This window comes from Notothenia rossii, assembly GCF_949606895.1.
Source record: "Notothenia rossii genome assembly, chromosome: 11".
Taxonomy (NCBI): domain Eukaryota; kingdom Metazoa; phylum Chordata; class Actinopteri; order Perciformes; family Nototheniidae; genus Notothenia; species Notothenia rossii.
Window position 1 is genome coordinate 23,358,732 of NC_136910.1, and position 21,539 is coordinate 23,380,270.

General features: G+C 43.5%; 2 protein-coding genes across 3 annotated transcripts in view; one reads left to right on the plus strand and one right to left on the minus strand.

Moving 5' to 3' along the window:
* Positions 1-3,825: 3,825 nt before the first annotated feature.
* Positions 3,826-6,516, plus strand: pts (6-pyruvoyltetrahydropterin synthase). The gene is made up of 6 exons (XM_079660898.1): positions 3,826-4,014; positions 4,973-5,052; positions 5,140-5,162; positions 5,513-5,569; positions 5,910-5,980; positions 6,063-6,516. The coding sequence occupies exons 1-6, from the start codon at positions 3,923-3,925 to the stop codon at positions 6,184-6,186; spliced, it is 447 nt and encodes a 148-aa protein (XP_079517024.1). The 5' UTR covers positions 3,826-3,922; the 3' UTR covers positions 6,187-6,516.
* Positions 6,517-7,129: 613 nt separating this feature from the next.
* The window catches only part of rab3gap1 (RAB3 GTPase activating protein subunit 1), a 34,423-nt gene continuing 20,013 nt past the window's right edge, over positions 7,130-21,539 (minus strand). Inside the window, exons 20-25 of one of the 2 annotated variants that reach the window (XM_079660896.1) lie at positions 21,265-21,361; positions 18,631-18,734; positions 16,819-16,934; positions 16,288-16,390; positions 16,050-16,073; positions 7,130-8,174 (exon numbers count right to left, since the gene is read on the minus strand). In XM_079660896.1, the coding sequence (XP_079517022.1) occupies positions 7,941-8,174; positions 16,050-16,073; positions 16,288-16,390; positions 16,819-16,934; positions 18,631-18,734; positions 21,265-21,361 (678 nt within the window). In that variant the 3' untranslated portion in view covers positions 7,130-7,940. The remainder of the gene's footprint in view (positions 8,175-16,049; positions 16,074-16,287; positions 16,391-16,818; positions 16,935-18,630; positions 18,735-21,264; positions 21,362-21,539) is intronic. The other variant, XM_079660897.1, reaches the window with a different exon arrangement.

A 21,539-nucleotide genomic window follows, 5' to 3' on the forward strand; every position in this document is an offset into this window, starting at 1 on the left:
AATTGCACTTTTCTGTAGGTCTTAGTTAAGTACCACCTTGAAAAAAAATAAACAATGTTTTGTTGCTTAAGCTTATGTATTCAGTCATTATTCAATGGTATACTAAAATCAATGTGAAAAAAATAGCTTCTCACTGTTCTCAGGTCAAATATTTATATGTGATTAAAAATTCGATTAATTTTGATTAATTAATTACAAAGCCTCTAATTAATTAGATTAATTTTTTTAATCGAGTCCCGGCCCTATTTGTAATATATAGATTTCTATTATGAAATGTAATGTAACACAGAAATCCTGTTTTTAATCCCGCCCCTAAACTTGGTCTTTAAATATATTCTGTCTGATGAGATTTTTCTAAATTGACTCGTGACTCTCAAGCTGTCATGTGACCTTAACAACTGTCATGTGACCTTAACAAGATGTGAACAAGCCACCCTTATACCAGTCCTTTCTTTTATACATGACAAAGCTAAATGCTATCAGAAAACCTGTAAGAGGTTACATTAACACATTAACTCAAGTATTGTAGTGTACAATTAAGAGGTACTTTTACTTTTATTGTCTTGCTATTCATACTTTACTCCCTTTAAGATAGAATACTGCACACTTGGCTCTACTACATTTATTTGACAGTAAAATTAAATGTTCAAGTTTTACTAACAAAAAACAAGATAATCAGAAGAATATGAAGCATTTTTCTACGTAGATTCAACTATCCAGCAGGACACAAATGAAAAAAAGCTTGACTTAATTAAGCAACAGTTTTACAATCATGCATTACAATAATCTGACTACTACTATAACACATTTTTTAACTAAAGGGTACTTTTTGCTACTTATACCATATTATTCCTATTTGGAATAATTGTATATTTTATAGTTCGACCAATTCTGAAGCATCTACAGTACAATGTTTTTATACTGTACATCAGGGGTGTCCAAACTCTTTTCACCGAGGGCCACATACAGAAAAATATACAAAGGGCTGGGCCACTTATAGAGGTATATTGCCTCGTAAGTTATACATTAGCAAAATGTAGATAAATTAGGCTTGATACATGACTATGCTTTTTTTTTTTTAAAACAGCCTACATCACAGCTCTCTTTCATTTATGTTGTTGGCAACTCATCCCTTAAAACAGAAGCTTCAGAGTGATTATAATAAAGGGAAATAAGAAGGGTCTATTTTAAGCTTGTTATGGAAATAAGTTATTGGGCTTTTTTTTCATCAACTAAGATTTGTTAGAAAATGTTTTCAACATGAATTGACTGAATTTATTTTAAAAGCTGTCTTATTGACACATGCATACTGCTGTGTAATATATTGGTACATATATATTTAAGTAGTACAATATAAGAAAAGAACAATTTTTATTTCTGGGCCATATTTCATTATACTTTTTTAATTTGCTGAAGGCCGATTCAAAATGGCTCGCGGGCCGCATTTGTCCCCAGGGCCGTAGTTTGGACACCCCTGCTGTACATCAAAATGTTATCTCTCAACAGTTTACAAGAATATAGATTTTCTTGTTTTGATTAAAGCAAGGTTAATAATTAGGGAAATATGAAGATGGTACATAAGGATTTAATTGTCCAACAGTTGATTGAACAGTTTTTTTTATTATTCACCTTGCATGTTATACAAAGATTGAACATTTGTGTTTTAAAGGTCCCATGTCATGCTTTTCCGGTTACCCGTCCCCTTGTGTGTTATGAAGGTTTTTATGCATGTAAATGGTCTCCAGAGTCAAAAACCCTCAAAGTACACCCTGTAGCGAGTAAAACTCTAACAGAGGGGGGGGGGGTGCTAGTGGAGCACGCTCAGGTACTGCGGACCGCATGAAGCTTAGCAGACTCTTCACTCTAATGAAGGATCACTTCTAGGCAGGGTTGGGAGGGTTACTTTGTAAACGTAATCAGTTACTGAATACAGAATACATGCTCTGAAAGTAATCAGAATATAGTTACAGTTACGTGTCTTAAAACGTATTGTGGTGAGCACTTATTAGTTACATAATTCACACATGGAACTACAGTTTCGTGGCTCGTTCCATGGCCCGGCCCTCACCTGCAACCCCACCTTCCTCGGCCCCTGTGGTGCTTCCTCCACGGACGAGAGGATTTTTTTTTTTTTTTGCCATGTTTGAATTCTTGTGTGGTGACCACCTATTAGTTACATAATTCACACATGGAACTACAGTTGGGGGTATTGTTCCCACACGGACATGTTATGGTGGTCTATATATATTGTGTGCCCTCCTGGCTTCTCTCTCTTCTTCCCAGACTGCAACCGGACAACATGACCTTAGTTGCTCTCTAATAAAGTACCCTTTTGCACCTTCCTTGCACCGCCTCTGACTCCCTATCTCTCGGCACTACAGTATTCAGATTTTTAGAATACTTTTGTAATACTTTCTTTTTCCATAACAGATGGGTATGTTTTGGTGAACAGGAGACACTTATTTTACTGTTTTACTGTCCGGACGGCAACCCAAGATGGACACTTGACACAGTGGCTTTAAGCAAAGCTCAAAAATAAAATGAGAGAGAGATGAGTTATTGTAATTACAACGTGACTTCACTATTATTTAACAACTCTTTTTATTGGGTTCTTTTATTTGGGGTTAAGTACATTGTCAGAATAAGTGAGAAATGAATTTAACTTCTGTTAGACAGCCATATGTCATACATTTTTGCATACATTCAGAGTACATATTTATTCAGTATGATAGCTGTCTAACAGAAGTTAACAGAAGAGAAAGGAAAAGAGGTTGAAATAAAAACAATTCTTAATAATGAAAATGTTTCCACACAAAACATAATGTTTTGCAAATTATTCGGCGGCAAATATTGAATTTACATTTAACCCTTTAATATTTTATTTGGGCTTTTAGTTGAAGACCGCATACAGTTAATAACTATTCTTCTGGCTAAAATACATATTTTTAAAAGTCAATCAAGGAGTAATCTTAATTTTAAAGTTTAAAGATTAAAAATACAATTTATTTTGGAAAAAATGATTGCCACAAAAAATCAAAGGGTGGCTCAACACGCCATGAAATGGGAAATAATGAGCTCTAACGAAGAGTGCAATAATAAATCAATTAAAAAAACAATAAATATGCTTGCCATGTTGTGTTTTTGGTGGTATTTGGTTGTGAACCTATTTTTGTTTGTGAAATGTTGAAGTGATCATACTGACTTATCTTTATTTCTTCTGTTTTAGTTTAGTTTTTGTCTGAGATGGGAATGTCATCTCCCATATGTTATAGTTAAATATATATATGTATAAATATATTTGGCGGCCCACTTGCATTGCCTTCACGGACCACTAGGGGGTCGCGGTCCACAGGTTGAAAACCGCTTTCTTAGAGCAGAGCACCAACCCACTCTCTGCACTTGGTCCATGGGATTTAAACTAGCGACCCAATGCTTGCCATGTTGGTTCCCAAGCCGGGTCTACAGATAGAGCTGCTAATCATTATCTCCTATGATTAAAAGCAACACGATCATCGACCCGACGCACTCCCCCGTTGTTGTTGTTGTTGTTGTTGTTGTTGTTGTAACGCCGTTGGGGAGCAAATCAGCGATGTAAACAGTGACGTCATGAATCACAAATGCAAAAATAAAGCCTATATTCGAGTAGTGTTTTCTCACAATTTTACCAAATGTTCTTTAATATAAAACCAATCTCTCCTCTTTAGTTGTAATAGAATGCATTGTATCCAGACTGATGTTTGCCTGAGGGGTTTTGATAACTATCTTGGACATGTGAGCTACTTTACGCCCTGCTTTAAGCCAATGGCCGGGCAGTTTGAGTCACGGGGGGCGGGAGCTTCGAGCAGCAGCGGACCTTTTCATCCTGCTCATCCCAGCTCTCAGCAAACAGTCTCCAGAGCCTCTCTCAGGTAGAATATCGACCATGGCTGGATCCTCAGTGACCGACGGTGCAGCGGAGCGGCTCGGATACATCACCCGAGTCCAGAGCTTCAGCGCCTGCCACCGACTCCACAGGTAGCAGCTACGTCATTACGTTTTTATTTACAGACCATTATATACATACGTTATATACATATTACCTAAATCTCGCGGTAATACACATACAGGTTTGTGCCGATAGAAGTTGGGAAGCGTGACCAGGTTGTAGGGTTGTTCTTAATTAAATTAAAGGTAGCCGTTTTATGTTAGGACAGAAATGGTGAATACTCGACGGTTAAAGGACTGCTTCCCGGTACGGAAGTCCGTTTCCTGTCTACAGTGTACAAAAAGCGACCGTTCAATGTTACCAATAGCCGTCCTTGTTTACTGCCAAACATTTTTAAGTGAACAAAACCTTTGGCAGTTTTATATCTCTGTTTTATGGGATTTATAGTTTATCTGAAGCCATGCGTAAACTGCTGGTGCTGCCTTCACGTGCTGTCGGCGACGTAGGAAAAATATTTACCGTGGTACCCAGCGGCTACATTTGGAATTTAAACGAGATTTCTGAACATGTGTAGCCATGAATAGACATTATCCTGCATGATTATTGCCAAAATGATTATCACTATATTGAAATTACTATTGTTTATCACTTTTATGTATAAGTGAAACAATATTTATTGCACTTTAAATAAATAGAGCCTGTTTGTTTATTTATAGGGCTGCTCCATATATTATACAAAAATGGAAATGGCAATATTTGCATGGACGCCCCCCCCCCTATTGTAAAGTTACACAGTGCCATATTGGGCGGGCGCTGTCAGGAGGTTATAACAACGGTCTAATTGTGATTCTAATGAATCTGTAATGCACCAGAGCGTTGGCATCTTAACGCATGGTTTGGAAATCTACAACTTGAGAAACTAGAACTAGATAATGGTTTGAGATGAATTAAAACAATGTATTGATAACCAAAGTTGAGTGTCCGAGGTACATCTATAAACACTTCTCTTATGTTCCTTCCTTGTTTTTACTTGAACTTATTTTCCAGCATTCACCTGAGTGATGAGGAGAATAAAAGAGTTTATGGAAAATGCAACAATCCCAACGGTCACGGACACAACTACAAAGGTTTGTCACACTCTTTGTATTGTAAAAATGTTGCTTGCTTTTACATTGCCATTCCCAGTCACTCAATGTCCTCCTGTCTGTCCACAGTGGAGGTAACAGTGCGTGGAAAGGTCAGTATCTATCTTTTGTTATACTAAATCAAACTGCTGTGTTACGTTTTGAGAAATTTTTCGAAAGATATTTCAAGCTTCATCAGCCATCTGTCATTTTGAATATTAATTATATTTGGAGAAATATTTTAGGTTTCGTAACTGATCATTCAAAAAAGAATAAGATAGAATTCCATAGTATAATTCAGTATTTATTTCTGCACCATCATTTGTTTCCTTCAGTAGAGAGGAACAGAATTGATGCACTTCATGTATTTGTAGTCATCACAATTTCCCCCAAAACATTTAAATGACCAACTCAAACGATCTGTTGGATGTGTGTGTGACCCTCCTCCTGTGAACGCCCACAGATCGATGCTCACACCGGGATGGTCATGAACCTGACAGACTTGAAGGCGCACATCGAGGTAAGAACAGAAGAAGGAATACTTTATTATATCATCCGACGTGATATCTCAATGATCGAGCTGCATTTTTAACAGTTCCTGACACTGTCACAAACTTTGGGCATTATCACAAGTTAGACATACAGTATTATCAACAGTTGATATGGCTTATGTGATAGCAAACAGTTCACCCTTCTTGCATACACAGAGCAACATCAAATACAAACATTTAAGTTTCTGTGTTGAGAAATGTGGGGCGAATCAGAACAGTAGCATTGCAGGCCTTAAAACCGAAATAATCAGCAGAACAGTGTCTTCTGTGGCTTTTTACTGACTGAATGACATTTATTCTGTACTACAGGAAGTCATCATGATTCCACTGGACCATAAAAACCTGGATAAGGACGTCCCATACTTTGCCAAAGTTGTCAGGTGAGTTTCCTCTTCAGTTTCATTTAGTTCCCCCAGATGGTGTTCACATTACACTCATTCCTGCTCTCTTCTGTCCACTCAGCACCACTGAGAACGTGGCTGTTTACATCTGGGATCACATGGTGAAGCTGCTGCCGCCCAGCCTGCTGTACGAGATTAAGATCCACGAGACCGATAAGAATATTGTCATTTACCGAGGAGAGTAGAACGCTGTTTGATGTTTGATGCAATCCAAAAGTATTCTTGTAGGTTTTCTATTCATGAAAAGCTGAAAACATAATGTGTGGCAGTGTCAGCAGGTTGTACCTGGCTCAACCAAAGGCTTTTAATTGTTATTTTTTCTTAATTATTTTCTAACTTTTGAACGGATTTTCCGCATCTCTTTTACTGCTTTTAGACCTTTTACAAACCCAAGAACCCACACTGCTGAGAAAAGTAATTTTGTGATCGAATGTTATTTGTCTTCTTAGGCATAACGTATTCAATTTATTTTGAAAAATACCAATGACCAATAAAACAACAACTTGAGAACCAAAGAGTAACACTTTATGATACAGACCCATGGTATAGTTACACAACACTGATGGTGTCATATTGTCAAACATAAATAATGTTTTTTACATTTTCTTATAGGTATTTTTTCAAGCAAAGGATTTTAAAACTTCTTCGAGCACTACCTCACAATCAACATGTCACTCGCTAACCAGCCAAGTTATCATTTATGTTAAAAGAATAACTGGCATGGATACACACAATTCATTGGTATGTATAGTTTAACTAAACAAGAATGACTGTTGTACTTTATACAATAATAATAATAACTTTATTTGTATAGCACTGTTCATGTAAGAATTGAGCCCAAAGCGCCCAACAGAATAAATGGACATTGAATGAGCTAAAATACTTTTTGACACCATCGGTAGGACTGTGTACTGCATCAACCACACATATAAGTTTAGCTATACGTACTTGTACACACGATAAACTAAACGGGGAACCAGTCAGAGAAAAACAGCTACGAGACTCCTTTACTGAACGGTGCTCTGAACAGCCAATCAAGTGCTGTGGATGCTGCAAAAGAAAAGACCTCCTCCTCCGACCAGACTCTGCTAACTCCAACTCTGTACATACACACGGCCAGTCAGTGACTGAGATAGAAGAAGTGTTTATTTCTAGGTGAGACGCTCTTTGTTCCAGCAACACAGTACAGCTCTGTACACACAGAGGACATCACTGTTACTTTAATAATACACTGACAGAGCATTGGTTAGAATGACAATACAACCATTTCTCATTTGAATAAAGGCTCACTTTTGAGGCTGCGATAAGTAAAGCTTTATTTTCTAAAAATAAGTACGTAATAGTACTTCAGAGTTGGATATATTAATGTGTGAGTGCACCTATTTATTATTACCTAGCATTCCTGTCCAACATTATTTACAGGTATTAGCAAATGCTTATACCTGGAAATGCCTAAATGTATTATCAGCTAAACCCTTACTGCGCACACACTGACGTAGCTATTTATATCTTGTTACTCAGAAGTATAACACGTATTATATACCATCTCAGAACCTTCATAAACATCAAATCTCCCCTAAAAAGAATTGTTGTTTTTGAAGTTTTGCCCATTTACAATAGACATCTTGTGTCTAAAACTCTGGTGAAGTGTTTTTAAAAGCCAAAGTTGAAATAAGAGATGTGTTGGAATGTAATACATGGGTGAAAGTGTACTGTTTCACCAATATGAGAACGAGAATAATTCTCACTACTTTCTTGATAAGGCTCATGAGTGTTGGCGAGATATACTCTCTAGCCAGCACAAACATGTCATGCTTAAATAAAACATTTACTGAACAAGGAATGGTCCCCACAAACAAGCAACAGAGAAAGTAAATCCTGTTGACGTCCCTGCTCCTCCTGCTCTGTCTTCAGGGGGTCACATGGTTTCAGAGGGGCCTCAGAAGAAGGTGGTGTCTGAGGAGAAGGCCCCCGCCAGCCTGAACTCCTCCTTCATCAGCACGCAGAAGAGCCTCTGAGGCAGAGCTTTGGAGTAGGGGGCCGGGCGGGGGACGCAGGTCCGCAGCAGGATCTCCCGCCCCGCCGGGGGGGGGAAGTCCGGCACCTTGTTGCTGCCTCCGCCCGGCTTCTTCTCTAGCCCAAATTCATCCTCCATCGGGGACAGGAGAGCAGCCTTTGGGGGGGAAGGTAAATGTTACTAACCCGCAGAGGAAGGGTGTGGAGGTGTGTGTAGTTTGCAGCCTGGTACACCAGTTTATACAGTAGGTAAACACACTCATGTAAGCTTCATCACCCATCTGTGGCAAACATGTAACTGGTGCCACTGAATTATTCTACATTGAATAGAACAATTCCATCACGATTAAAGGACACATCAGGTTGAACTCCATGAGTCAGGAACAAAGATTCACTTTAGAGACTAAAATGAGGGCACAGTCTTAGTAAGATTACATTCTACCCCTCCTTTAACGGTGCACAATGACATTCATCTTTGGAATATACTGTACATATGTATATGACTGTTTTCTGTATCAAAATCTAACCCAGGATCTCATCATAACGCTGTCGATGATAGCTTTCGTTTGGCATGTATCGCCAGTTGTGTTTTGTTCAGTAATGAGTCCTAAAACATGGAAATGAGTCTGCCTTTGACCACTTCATGTTTCCTTGTCTCAAAGTCAATAAAGTCTGTTAGACCACAAGCTGAAGAGATTTACATGTGTTGTTCTATATCGTATAAGGCTTCGCCCTCTAAGGCTATCGCTATTGGGTAATCCCTCCTGCACGTGTGCAGCACTGCCAGACTTAATCCACGCCCACCTATGACGTGGGCCCCACCTCTGGGCTCACTTCCGTATAAATAGGAAGTAGGCCCTACCATCTACTCCCACTTTTCTTCAGCACCCCGTTGCAGAAGCATTGTCAGGCAAAAACAGTTCTGTTAAGAGCTACTTACCGAAAAGAAAGCATTCCTCCTAAAAAGTTTCTGTTTTCCGGTAAAATGGAGACTGGACAGGAAAGTCAAGGCTGTGTCAGGGATTGCCTCGTATGCGGAACGGGCTACATTATGAGTTTTGACAGGCACTCACAGTGTGAGTCCTGCCTGGGATTAGAGCATGCGAACGCTGCTCTCAATCCCGGGGTGTCTTGCTCGCATTGTGCCCGTCTCCCGCTGGCCCTCAGACAGCAGAGAGCGGACGCTCTCGCTGCTGCGGCCGCTGAGGACGATTGGCAGGAGGAGTACTTCGGGGACAAAGTCCTTGACTTCCTGGATCCGAGTGGAGGGCGCGAGTCGGACGACTACGTCCCCTCCATTCAGGGATCACCGGGTGATTCCCCCATCATCTCTCCCCTCCGGACGGAGGAGACAGGTATGGGGCCCGGTGCAGGGCCGGTATACGATCCAGCGATCCCTATCTCCGACGCCACGGCGTTGCCATCAATTGGCGGGATCCTCCTAGAACTTCCGGAGATTATATCTAAGGCGGCCGCCTGGAGAAATCTCCCCGTTCCCCTAGCTCAGGAGAGCTCACCGCCGTATGATATATCCGGGACGTTCTCCCGGGTGCACAGGGTTAGGAGTGACCCGATCTGGCCACGCTTCCCGGCCATAAGGAAGTACCAGGAGGGGGCAGCGAGGGACCCTGGAGCAATGAAAGCTCCGATAGGGACATACGTGCCCCTCACGAGAGTGGAGGGATTCACGGACGTGAGTTTCCCGACCGTGCCTCCTCTAGAGCCGAACCTCACGGCATTCTTTGGGGCTAGGCAGGCTAGCACGGTTTCCGGACGGCAACCCATGTTGGCTGCCACCAAAGATCGGTTTGTTGCCCGACAGACTGACCGCATGCATCAGTGTGCGTTCCAGGCGTCGGCGGCGGCTAACAATATAGCGTTGCTATCAAACTCCATGGTGGAAATATCCGAACAGTCAAAAACTATGTCCTCAGTGGAGGCTGAGGAGATAGGTAAGGCGGCTAGTACTGCACTTACCCTGTGCGCAGCAGTCGCAGTCTCGCAGGCGCGGATTGCAACATGGGCGACACAGGTTCAACGGTACCTCTGGCTCCAGCAGGGGAATATACCGGAGGGTGCAGGAAAGGAGCTGCTGGAGGCTCCAGTCAGTCCGGACGGACTGTTTGGGCCACAATTCAACACCATGGTGGAGTCTATGAAGTCTGCCGCGTAGCAGGCAGACGACATAAGGCGTCAAGCTAGCTGGCTTCAGGACAAACGTCCTCAGCAACAGCAGCGACAGCAACGACAGCACCCGCAGCCCCCGCAACAGTCTCAGCGGGGGCAGCGCGGGCAACGGCGAGAACAGCAACGGCATCAGAATCGCCCTTCGGCAGCTGCAGGGGCTCCGTCCCAGGTCTCCGCTCCTCCGCCACAGAGAGAGGATCTGCAGGCGTCGAGTCGGAGGGGAAGGAAGAACCCCCGCTCCTGGTCTGCTCCTCCGAGAGAACCTCCGAGGAAACAGAACCGAAGATGACTCTTTGGGGGGGTTATGTGGGAAGAGAGGATTGTTAATAAAAATGATTCAAATCTCAACAGTGTGTCTGTAGCAACTGTGTCTCACATGTCCCCCACACTAGTCAGGCCGGCTGCCATTAATCTATTGGTTAAAAGGCAGCGGGACTTGTTGCATATTCCATCTGTTTTTTCCTTTTCGGGTAATAGACAGAGGGACTCGCCGTTTGAGCCAGCTGTTTCTAATCTGTCGGTTAGAAAACAGCAAGGCTCGCTGTATAAGCCTGCGGTATTTAACCAGTCGGTTAAAAGACAGCAGGGCTTGACATTTAAATTGGCTGCTTCTATCCTTTCGGCTAACAAGCAGTGCGGTTTTTTCTCAGTCCCAGTTGTGCCTACACACAGTCGTATTAAGCATAGCACGGCTATTACGCACGAGGTGAATAGCACTGCACACACCTCCACGAGTTGGAGCATAAACCCGCCTGAAGGTCCTGTTTATGAGCCTTCTCCTAAACAGAAACAGGATGAGAGCCGGTGTGTGATGCAGCGTGTGGAGACCCCTTCAAAGCCCTTTAGGGCGGGGCCCCCCTTGGGTTGCTTCACGGGCAACGGCGGCAAGGGCTCTGGCATGGCTTGTCACCATGACTACCACAGCACAACAAAAACAGGTACGTCCGCTCTCAGAGCGGTGCTCAGAGTGGAGGCGGCTATGTTTAATGGACGGATGGATGAGCAGGCTGATCAGCAGAGGGTACTCTCTGCAATTTGCCTTACCCCCCCCCCCCCCCGCAGTTCGAGGGGATTCAGAAAACGCTCCTGTCATCCCAAAAACAGTGTCTTGCGCTCCAGTCAGAGCTGTGGAGACTCCTGTTAAAGAAAGCATTTTCCAGGGTTCCTCAGGGGAAAGAAAATCGGGGGTTTTTCTCCCGTTATTTTCTTATCCCGAAAAAGACTGGGGGGATTAGACCCATCCTAGATCTGTCAGCATTCAACAGGGTGATAATGAAAAGACCGTTTCATAGGCTGACAATCAAACAGGTAATGGAGTGTGTTCACCAGGGAGATTGGTGCACCTCCATAGACCTGAAGGATACTTACTTCCACATAACCATCATCCCAAAACCCAGGTAATCCCTGCGTTTCTCATTCCAGGGAATAGCTTACCATTTCAATCGACTGCCGTTCGGATATTCTCTGGCTGCACGCACTTTTTCAGCTGGTCACGTGGTGATTCCCCTGGGTCTCCTTCACATGAGGAGACTTCAGAGGTGGTTTATTCGCCTGCGCATCGACCCCGTGCGTCAGAAGAGACGCATGGTGTGCATTCCTCTGTCCGTAGGTTTAGATCTGACCTACTGGAAAAATCCCCACGTCCTGTCAGTGGGGGTTCCCCTCTGCAGAGTGACGTCACACACCTCGGTGTTTACAGACGCATCGCTCTCAGGGTGGGGGGGAACATGCATGTCGCAGGCAGTGAGGGGACAGTGGCCGCCTCACATGTCCCTTCATATAAACGTGCTGGAATTACTCGCCATATGGAGAGTAATCCGGCACTTCACCCCGTTGCTGTGGAATCATCATGTGTTGATTCGAACGGACAACAAGGCAGCGGCAGCATACATAAATCATCAGGTAGGTGTACGATCAGCGCAGCTGCTGGATACAGCCAGGAGGCTGTTGTGCTGGGCGGACACACACGTACTCTCTGTCAGAGCAGTATATATTCCCGGCGAGCTGAACAGAGGGGCAGACCTCATGTCCAGAGGAGGTCCTCGACAAGGGGACTGGAGCCTCCACCCCAAGCTGGTCTCCCAGGTGTGGAGCAGGTTCGGGAGAGCGGAGGTGGATCTGTTCGCTGCATGCGGGAATGCGCAATGTGCTCTCTGGTTTTCCCTGAGAAGGCAGGATCACCCCCCTCTGGGGGTGGACGCGTTCTCGCACAGACCTTGGCCCAGGGTGTTACTGTACGCTTTCCCACCAGTCCCTCTGATCCCTCGGTTCCTGGACCGAGTGCAGGAGGAGCGACTGATAGCGGTCTTAATAGCCCCGGAGCGCACGGGAGCGTCCTGGTTTCCCTGCATACAGCGGATGCTGTCAGGGAGACCGTGGGAAATTCCGTGGCGGGGGGATGCTCTCTCCCAGGTGGAGGGAGCGATCAGCAGTCAGCCAATGTTAGGCCAACGTTTGTGGGCATGGCCCCTGAGCGGGAACAATTAGAGAGGCTTGGCCTCCCTCAAGATGTTGTGAGTACTATTCAGGGGTCTAGGGCCACGTCCACCAGGGCGTCTTACACAGCCAAATGGACAGCGTTCCAGCGTTGGTGTGTAGGGAAAGGCTTGGACCCCGTTACGTGTCCCCTGCCTCACGTGCTGTCATTCATCAGCTGTTGCTGGACAGGAATTTGGCCTATAGCACGATAAAAACATATGCGGCTGCCATTTCCTCATGCCACGTAGGTTTTGAGATCAGCAAGGTGTTTAGTCACCCTCTGACAAAACGTTTCCTACGAGGAATACAGAGACTCAGACCGGTGTCACACGCTTTAGCGCCTCAATGGGATTTGGCTGTAGTGCTGCGCGCACTGGGTAAAGCTCCTTTTGAACCTTTATATCAGGTTCCCCTGAAGTTTTTGTCAGCCAAAGTAGCTCTGCTCTTAGCTCTGACTAAAAGGGTGAGTGACTTGTCTGCTCTCTCGGTGGCTCCGTCATGTCTCCAGATCCAAGGAGATGGCAGCTCAGCTGTATTGCGCCCGAACCCGGCGTTTATGCCAAAGGTGATCACAAGCTCTTTTAGATCAAGAGTGATAACCTTGAAGGGCTTCTTTCCCCCTCCTCACACATCGGAGGAAGAAGCCACATTTCATCTCCTCTGTCCCGTGCGCGCGCTGGCAGGCTATATTGCACGCACGGCTGCTTTACGCAAATCCCAGCGTCTGTTTGTGCATTATAGAGAGCGCTCATTAGGGCAGCCTCTATCTGCACAGCGCCTGTCACACTGGCTGTGTGAGGCAGTGTCACAGGCGTATGTCTCCGCTGGGTTGGATCCCCCGGAGAACATTAAAGCGCACAGCACCAGGGGAGTTTCAACCTCTACGGCGTTGCACAGAGGAATGACAGTGGAAGACATTTGCACTGCTGCATCTTGGTCTTCACCCCGTTCTTTTATTCGTTTTTATTTGAGGGATGTCTCCCATTCCTCTCTGACACATTCAGTACAGAATAGCCTGTCAGAATGAGTAATGTCGGGGTTTTTAATTGCGTGCCCTCTCTCCTGCCTGTAGGCACTTAGAAAGCTGCCCTTTTTCCCCTCTCTTGATCGTTTTATTTAATGAGACTCGGTCTCTATCTTTTATAAACGACAGGTAGCCTAAGTAAGCCTACCCTCGTTCCCTGATGGAGAATATTCATTTTTTAAATGCTATATTCCCTGGGAATTTGATGCTCCATTTACGCAAGACGAAATGGACATGGGTTATTAACTAAGTAGGTGTGTTTTGTGCTTCTGGTAACGGACGGAATCAGTGGGGCGTAGAATACATCCTGCTTCGCCCTTAACCCAATAGCGATAGCCTTAGAGGGCGAAGCCTTATACGATATAGAACTGGGGTTACGTACTGTAACCAGTGATGCAAACACAGGTATGGTGAAAAAAGAGAGAACTATTCGAAGCAGGAAAAAAACTGCGTAATATACCATCTGACAAAGGCCTGTGCTATAATGCTTCAATTAACTGACTATTCTTTATAATATACTCAGATCAATAGGAGACAGAGATGTTAAGTTATAAATCAAGGGTTTTTATTATTACTTACAGCAGGGGTGGGAAACCTCCGAGGGCCGTACAAATGATTGAACTCAACCTCTGCTTAAAAAAACTAAAATCACAGCCAATTCATTTGGCTTTTCTTTCATGCTGCTCAAAGAAAAAGCAACCTCTTAATCCAGATAAGTTGCCATGACTCGCGCATGCATGCATGTGCACAGTGTGGCATGACCACCAAAACAGAAAGATATGGACACAAGATGTGTTCAAATGTATTTAGTATCCATGTGAACATGATTTAAGTGGGGGGGACCTAACCTCCTCTAGGGGGGTCCGGGGGCATGCTCCCCCGGGAAGATTTTGTTTTAAATATTGAAGTTAAAAGCATCAATCTGGTGCACTTTGAGAGCAACATGAGGATGGGTACATCTTTCAACACCGATTTGAAACAGAACTGTAAGCAGATTTTTCTTTTGGGATATTTTACAAATCACTCCCCTTTTAAACTCTATTCTTGTTATTTTCAACAACTTTTTTGTTACTGTCATATAGTATTTTATACCTGTTTTTCATTTAGTCTCCAATGTCTCATAAGTAATTATAATGATCATATCAAGGTGTGCCATAACCTCACTGAGCTGAGGTTATTTGAGCCTCTCAGGAGAGAGCTCTCTTCCACCTGGTTGTAGAAAAGCTCTTTAAATTTGTTAGCATAGCTAGCTAACCAGATGCTAATACCAACATATCGCCACTGTGCTTACAACTAAAGACACAGCCACGCAAACACTGCGGCATGTGTACGGCTCCTTATGGGTACTGCAATATTTGAAGAGCAAACTCTAGTCTAGTCTATACTCCTTTCAGACGAGGACATAACTACGTGAAGACACGTTACGCTCGTGTTGTGTTCAAGGAACCTGTCCTTGGCCAGGAAAAACAGGCACTCGCTTGTTTAATTATTTTGCGATCTAGATTTCTTCTTCTTTTTTGAAGTGAGTCAATCAGTCAGTCGGACGGACTAACGGACGGACCCCCCCCCCCCCCCAAAAACGAAAACTCTTCGGTTCTCCACGAATTACTTAAGTCACCCAAAGCAGCGTTAAAAAAGCGGGAGGCGCCGAAAAGCGACTAATTTGCATCACTGTGTAACCCAGCTTCTATGAGTATAGGCGCAGCCCTCTAAGGGTCGGGCCCCACTGGCTCCGCGAATAGCTGAAGAAAAGCTGTTTGCGTGGGAGTAGATGGTAGGGCCTACTTCCTATTTATACGGAAGTGAGCCCGGAGGTGGGGCCCACGTCATAGGTGGGCGTGGATTAAGTCAGTGCTGCACACGTGCAGGAGGGATTACCCAATAGCGATAGCCTTAGAGGGCTGCGCCTATACTCATAGAAGCTGGTTTACAGTACGTAACCCCAGTTCTACAACATGAAATAAGTCAGGAAATCCCCCGCAGGTGAATGCCTGAAACTTCTTTGTGTCATAAAAACGACCAAATGAGACAAGGGAACGCTCAATGCTAAACATTTGTAGCCTTTGGCTTAGCGATGGTAATGTGGGGTGGGGTATTTACTGATTATATGTCGTAGAACAAAACCTGGAAATCTCTTCAGCTTGTGTTAATCACAGATCTTGTAAATAATACTCACTAATGTCCAGGTTTTAGGACTCATTCCTGCACAACTCTATTGGAGGTATGAATTAGTCAAATGAGTTAAAAGAATAATCTGGAGACCAGGCATGTTTGTATATTTCTGTGTTACTCAGGGACTGTTGAGGGGTAGAGGTTTACAGGAAGTCTCGTTGCTATGGTTACCTCGTCACTGGTGAAGTCAGCCAGCTTCACGTAAGCAGCAGGAAAAGACACAGAAAAAATACATTCGAATACAGGAAATGTATAAAAAAAAATCATGTGTGAAGATCTGAGGAAACGCTGGTTGCCCATTACCTCAAAAAGCTACTTAACAACATCACAGTGAGAAAACACATGAAACAATACACTGAAGTACCACCACCATATAATGAGACAACCAGGGGGAGAGGGGGGGTCTTACCCTCTGAGAGTTGATGAACAGCCTGTGGATGATGCTGCCGGCCGGCCCCTGCCCAGCCCCCAGCACCACCACCTCTGGATCCTCCAGGAGAGAGCTCACAAACCTGGAGCAGGAAGTTAAACATGACTTCAGTGGCACTGGTTCAGGTTATTTATTTATACAATCACAAAGGCAATTCAAAGTGCTTAACATAGGCATTAACAGATTAACAGATTATAATGAACAAGAAAACAAACAAAAAGACAATTCACAAGAGATAGTTCCAGGTTTGTGGCGCATCGAAGCTAAGAGATGCCTCAACATATTTAGTTCTCAAAATGTGGTCCTACAGAGCAGCAATACCATCTGTTTAGGTCTTTTGACAGATTTTGTCACAACTAACTGTGTAAGATGATGTCACAAAACTTTACAGATTTGTATGGTTTACATTTGAGGCCCTGTTTGGCGTCACAACACCTCACAGTTGTACAGAATGTCTTTCTCTGTGTCTATTTCTGACACGCTGCTCAAATAAAACCATGTGTAACTTACTTCTCTAGCTCTTCTGTGTCCTCTGCCGTCCCGCCCTCACAAGTGGCAAACTTGGCCTTCAGAGACCGAGCCTGAGTGATGGCTGTCTCCAGAGCCATCAGCTGGTTAATGAAGTCCTGCAGATAGGAGAGAGCCAATGAGCTGTGAGAACAGGAGCAGGAAGGACAAAGGCAATGGAACTTAACTAACTATAAGGCAATTTGTAATACAATTCATCATGCTGACCATACAAAGCACAACCAATTAGAATACAGCTGTATTAAGCAGGGGACATAACCATAGAAACAAAGCTAACTAGCTGCCACCCCAAGGCTCTGTGCCATACCTTGTGGTGAGCCAAGAACAAATCTCATATCATGTGAAGGCAGCTTAACCCCTGTATTCTACCGGGTCCGTCTGCGCCGCGGCGTTCACAGCGGTCGCGGCCACTCTAGTCAATGGGTGCTATTCCACCAGACGCTCCGCGTTACGGCCCAGAAGAGTCCCAGAAGAGTCCCAGAAGAGTCCCAGAAGAGTCCCAGAAGAGTCCCAGAAGAGTTCCAGAAGAGTACCAGAAGAGTACCAGAAGCGTCTCGGCGCTGGGCTCCGCTAAAAATAGGCGGCTGGTCTATTTTTGACGCGAGGCGTGAGGCGTTGCAGAGGCACCTGGCAGGAAGTGGACCGCTTTGAGCATACAGTCAATCCCCAAAATAAAGTAATTTTGCAGACCCTATCCCTCCGTACTCTTTCAAGTAGGAGGAGAAATGCCAACGTTCTCCTCCGGTTTACAGGCACTGTGTAAATTATATAATAATTATGATGATGAATGCATTTTTTTTTTGCCACTAAATACAGCAACACATCTTTGATTCATGTCGTTTATAACTGGACTATAACAATTATTATTAATTTTGTCTGTACAAAGTAGCCTGTCCAGGAAATATGCCCAAATCAACAAAAACTGTGAGCCGGCACGCAAGACGCTCCGCTTCCGAAACGCGCCCGGTGGGGTATGACGCTGTAGAAGGTCTGAACAAAACCGCGGCGCAGACGGACCCGGTGGAATCCCGGGGTAAGAGTATGCTAAGCTAGGTTCCACTGCGATCATGCATAAATGATCCAACAATGAGCAAGGAGATCCGACTGTTCAGAGGCAAACCCAGAAACATGGCTGTTACAATTGTCAGTGCAGATTACAAGGGTTTTTCAATGATGTATTTCTCTTCATATGGATTTGTAAGCAAGTATTAAGGAACTGAAAGTTCTCAATTGGAGAGAAGGTCTCTAAACTTGTGTGCTTCTTCACTTTGTGGTTTGGAGCTTAGTTTCACTCTTGGGTTCATCAAAGAAAAGGTGATTGTTTTTCTTAAATAGGTAAACTAGCTCCAAATGCCAGAGGGGTCACAGTTCCCACAATACCATCTGGGTCTGGGTTTTCCTAGCTTTTCTTCAACTGTATAAAAGAAATGGAGTGTGTTGAAACAACTGTATATAGTTATTTCATGTTATACTATTCTAATCTTAATATGTCTAGGATTGAGTATTGAATGATAAATGATTTAGTAATGCACCTAACTAATATTTTTCTCAGAGTACGCTGCCACATTGATAACACCTACACTATTCTTCAGAGAATCATATGACATCACGTTTCAGTGAGAAAAGCTGAAACGTGTGTGTTTTGCCATCAAAACAGCTTTAAATTGACACTGACATTTCTCTAATGATTATTAATCTCATATTATTGCACAGCCAACTTTCCCAGTGCTTATCATTCTCTAAATCCTGGTCAGATGACCAGCTTGTGAAGTTACTTCTCATCCTGTCTCTCACCTCCAGCTTCTTGTAGTCGTGGCTGAGGGTGTGCAGCAGCTTGCTGGCCTGACTGATCGCCTGCTGGATGCTTTTTTTCACTGATGGGATGTCTTCCACTGACTCTGTGAGTTAGAGGATTAAGTGGAGAGAGGGAGAAAGGGAAAAGAAAAAAATAGCAAGGTTTGTTATAGTAATAGTTAGCAGGCAATTTATTTAAGAAGGAAAATATGGAATGTTCCCTCCACAGTCCCTATGCTGTCCCCGCAATGTTTGTGTCCCACACACTCAATCCCGTTCTTAAAGAGGAGCCATTTGGATTACTTTCACATTTCCAGTCTTTGTTGCTACTCACGGTTGACAGCATTCATACATTACATTTGTGTTATTCTTGAATCGAGAGGCAAACACTGTTACAGTGGGGCAAAAATGTATTTAGTCAGCCACCAATTGTGCAAGTTCTCCCACTTAAAAAGATGAGAGGCCTGTAATTTTCATCCTAGGTATACCTCAACTATGAGAGACAAAATGAGAAAAAATAAATCCAGAAAATCACATTGTCTGATTTTTAAAGAATTTATTTGCAAATTATGGTGGAAAATAAGTATTTGGTCACCAACAAACAAACAAGATTTCTGGCTCTCACAGACCTGTAACTTCTTCTTTAAGAGCCTCCTCTGTCCTCCACTTGTTAACTGTATTAATGGCACCTGTTTGAACTCGTTATCAGTATAAAAGACACCTGTCCACAACCTCAAACAGTCAAACTCCAAACTCCACTATGGCCAAGACCAAAGAGCTGTCAAAGGACACCAGAAACAAAATTGTAGACCTGCACCAGGCTGGGAAGACTGAATCTGCAATAGGTAAGCAGCTTGGTGTGAAGAAATCAACTGTGGGAGCAATTATTAGAAAATGGAAGACATACAAGACCACTGATAATCTCCCTCGATCTGGGGCTCCACGCAAGATCTCACCCTGTGGGGTCAAAAGGATCACAAGAACGGTGAGCAAAAATCCCAGAACCACACGGGGGGACCTAGTCAATGACCTGCAGAGAGCTGGGACCAAAGTAACAAAGGCTACCATCAGTAACACACTACGCCGCCAGGGACTCAAATCCTGCAGTGCCAGACGTGTCCCCCTGCTTAAGCCAGTACATGTCCAGGCCCGTCTGAAGTTTGCTAGAGAGCATTTAGATGATCCAGAAGAGGATTGGGAGAATGTCATATGGTCAGATGAAATCAAAATAGAACTTTTTGGTAAAAACTCAACTAGACGTGTTTGGAGGAGAAAGAATGCTGAGTTGCATCCAAAGAACACCATACCTACTGTGAAACATGGGGGTGGAAACATCCTGCTTTGGGGCTGTTTTTCTGCAAAGGGACCAGGACGACTGATCCGTGTAAAGGAAAGAATGAATGGGGCCATGTATCGTGAGATTTTGAGTGACAACCTCCTTCAATCAGCAAGGGCGTTGAAGATGAAACGTGGCTGGGTCTTTCAGCATGACAATGTTCCCAAACACACCGCCCGGGCAACGAAGGAGTGGCTTCGTAAGAAGCATTTCAAGGTCCTGGAGTGGCCTAGCCAGTCTCCAGATCTCAACCCCATAGAAAATCTTTGGAGGGAGTTGAAAGTCTGTGTTGCCCAGCGACAGCCCCAAAACATCACTGCTCTAGAGGAGATCTGCATGGAGGAATGGGCCAAAATACCAGCAACAGTGTGTGAAAACCTTGTGAAGACTTACAGAAAACGTTTGACCTCTGTTATATACCCTTTGTTGGCAATGACAAAGTATTGAGATGAACTTTTGTTATTGACCAAATACTTATTTTCCACCATAATTTGCAAATAAATTCTTTAAAAATCAGACAATGTAATTTTCTGGATTTTTTTTTTCTCACTTTGTCTCTCATAGTTGAGGTATACCTAGCATGAAAATTACAGGCCTCTCTCATCTTTTTAATTGGGACAACTTGCACAATTGGTGGCTGACTAAATACTTTTTTGCCCCACTGTACATAAGAAACAACATCTGACCCCTTTCCAACAACAGGTGTACATAATCATACTAATAGAACATTGTAAAAAAAAAAGAGCTTTGTTCTTGTTGTTTTGGAAACTTGGAAGCTACTTGATGGCAGTACAAATGGCCTTGTAGCAAAAATGTTCCACCGACATGCCTACATCTTTGGTTGTGATTCACACAATGGATGAACACTTCATCAGTCAACTATATTAGGCTCATACAGAAAGTTTAACATTGTACTTATTTTTTAAAGCTGCTATGATCAATATCTTAACAGTGTATTCAATTAAAATACCAATAATAATAATAATAATAATAATAATAATACAGAGTTTTCATCTCACTGTCTGACACAGCAGTTTTCTCCCTACTAACTCGGACCCTTAAGATGTACTGAGATGACTCCTTCTTGTGAAGGGCTCATTGCTTTGGTGGAATGTATTCTAAGTCTTCCATGTAAATATCCTTCTACAATCCAAGGCTTTGTAAGAATTTGGTTAAAATCCTGATTGTCACACCTTGATGTTTAATAGCTTCTGATGTATTATTATGTGTTGATAATATTGAGGTGATTTAGCCCCTAGAGTTTACTGTCACTGATGTCATTACACAGCCTAACTCACCTTCTTCCTTCAACTTCAGAATAGCAGCATGGAGTATGCACGGCAGGAGATTTTGAGTCACGTCAGCAGGTTTCTGCACAGCCAAATAGTGAAGAACCTGAAAAGACAAGCCAAAACCAGGATTACTCTCACATTCAGAGTCAGAATCAGAATCCCTTTGTTAGTCCCACGGAGGAGACATTTGTGTAGTTACAGCAGGAAAAACAGCCACAGACAGCTTAATGTTACATATGTTAAATATGTGACATGCATTAAAAAAAAGTACTAAGTTATGA

Coding starts and splice junctions, on each gene's coding strand:
- pts (XM_079660898.1), top strand. CDS start 3,923: ATGGCTGGATCCTCAGTGACCGACGGTGCAGCGGAGCGGCTCGGATAC. Junction 4,015..4,972: donor GCCTGCCACCGACTCCACAG/GTAGCAGCTACG, acceptor CTTATTTTCCAG/CATTCACCTGAGTGATGAGG. Junction 5,053..5,139: donor TCACGGACACAACTACAAAG/GTTTGTCACACT, acceptor GTCTGTCCACAG/TGGAGGTAACAGTGCGTGGA.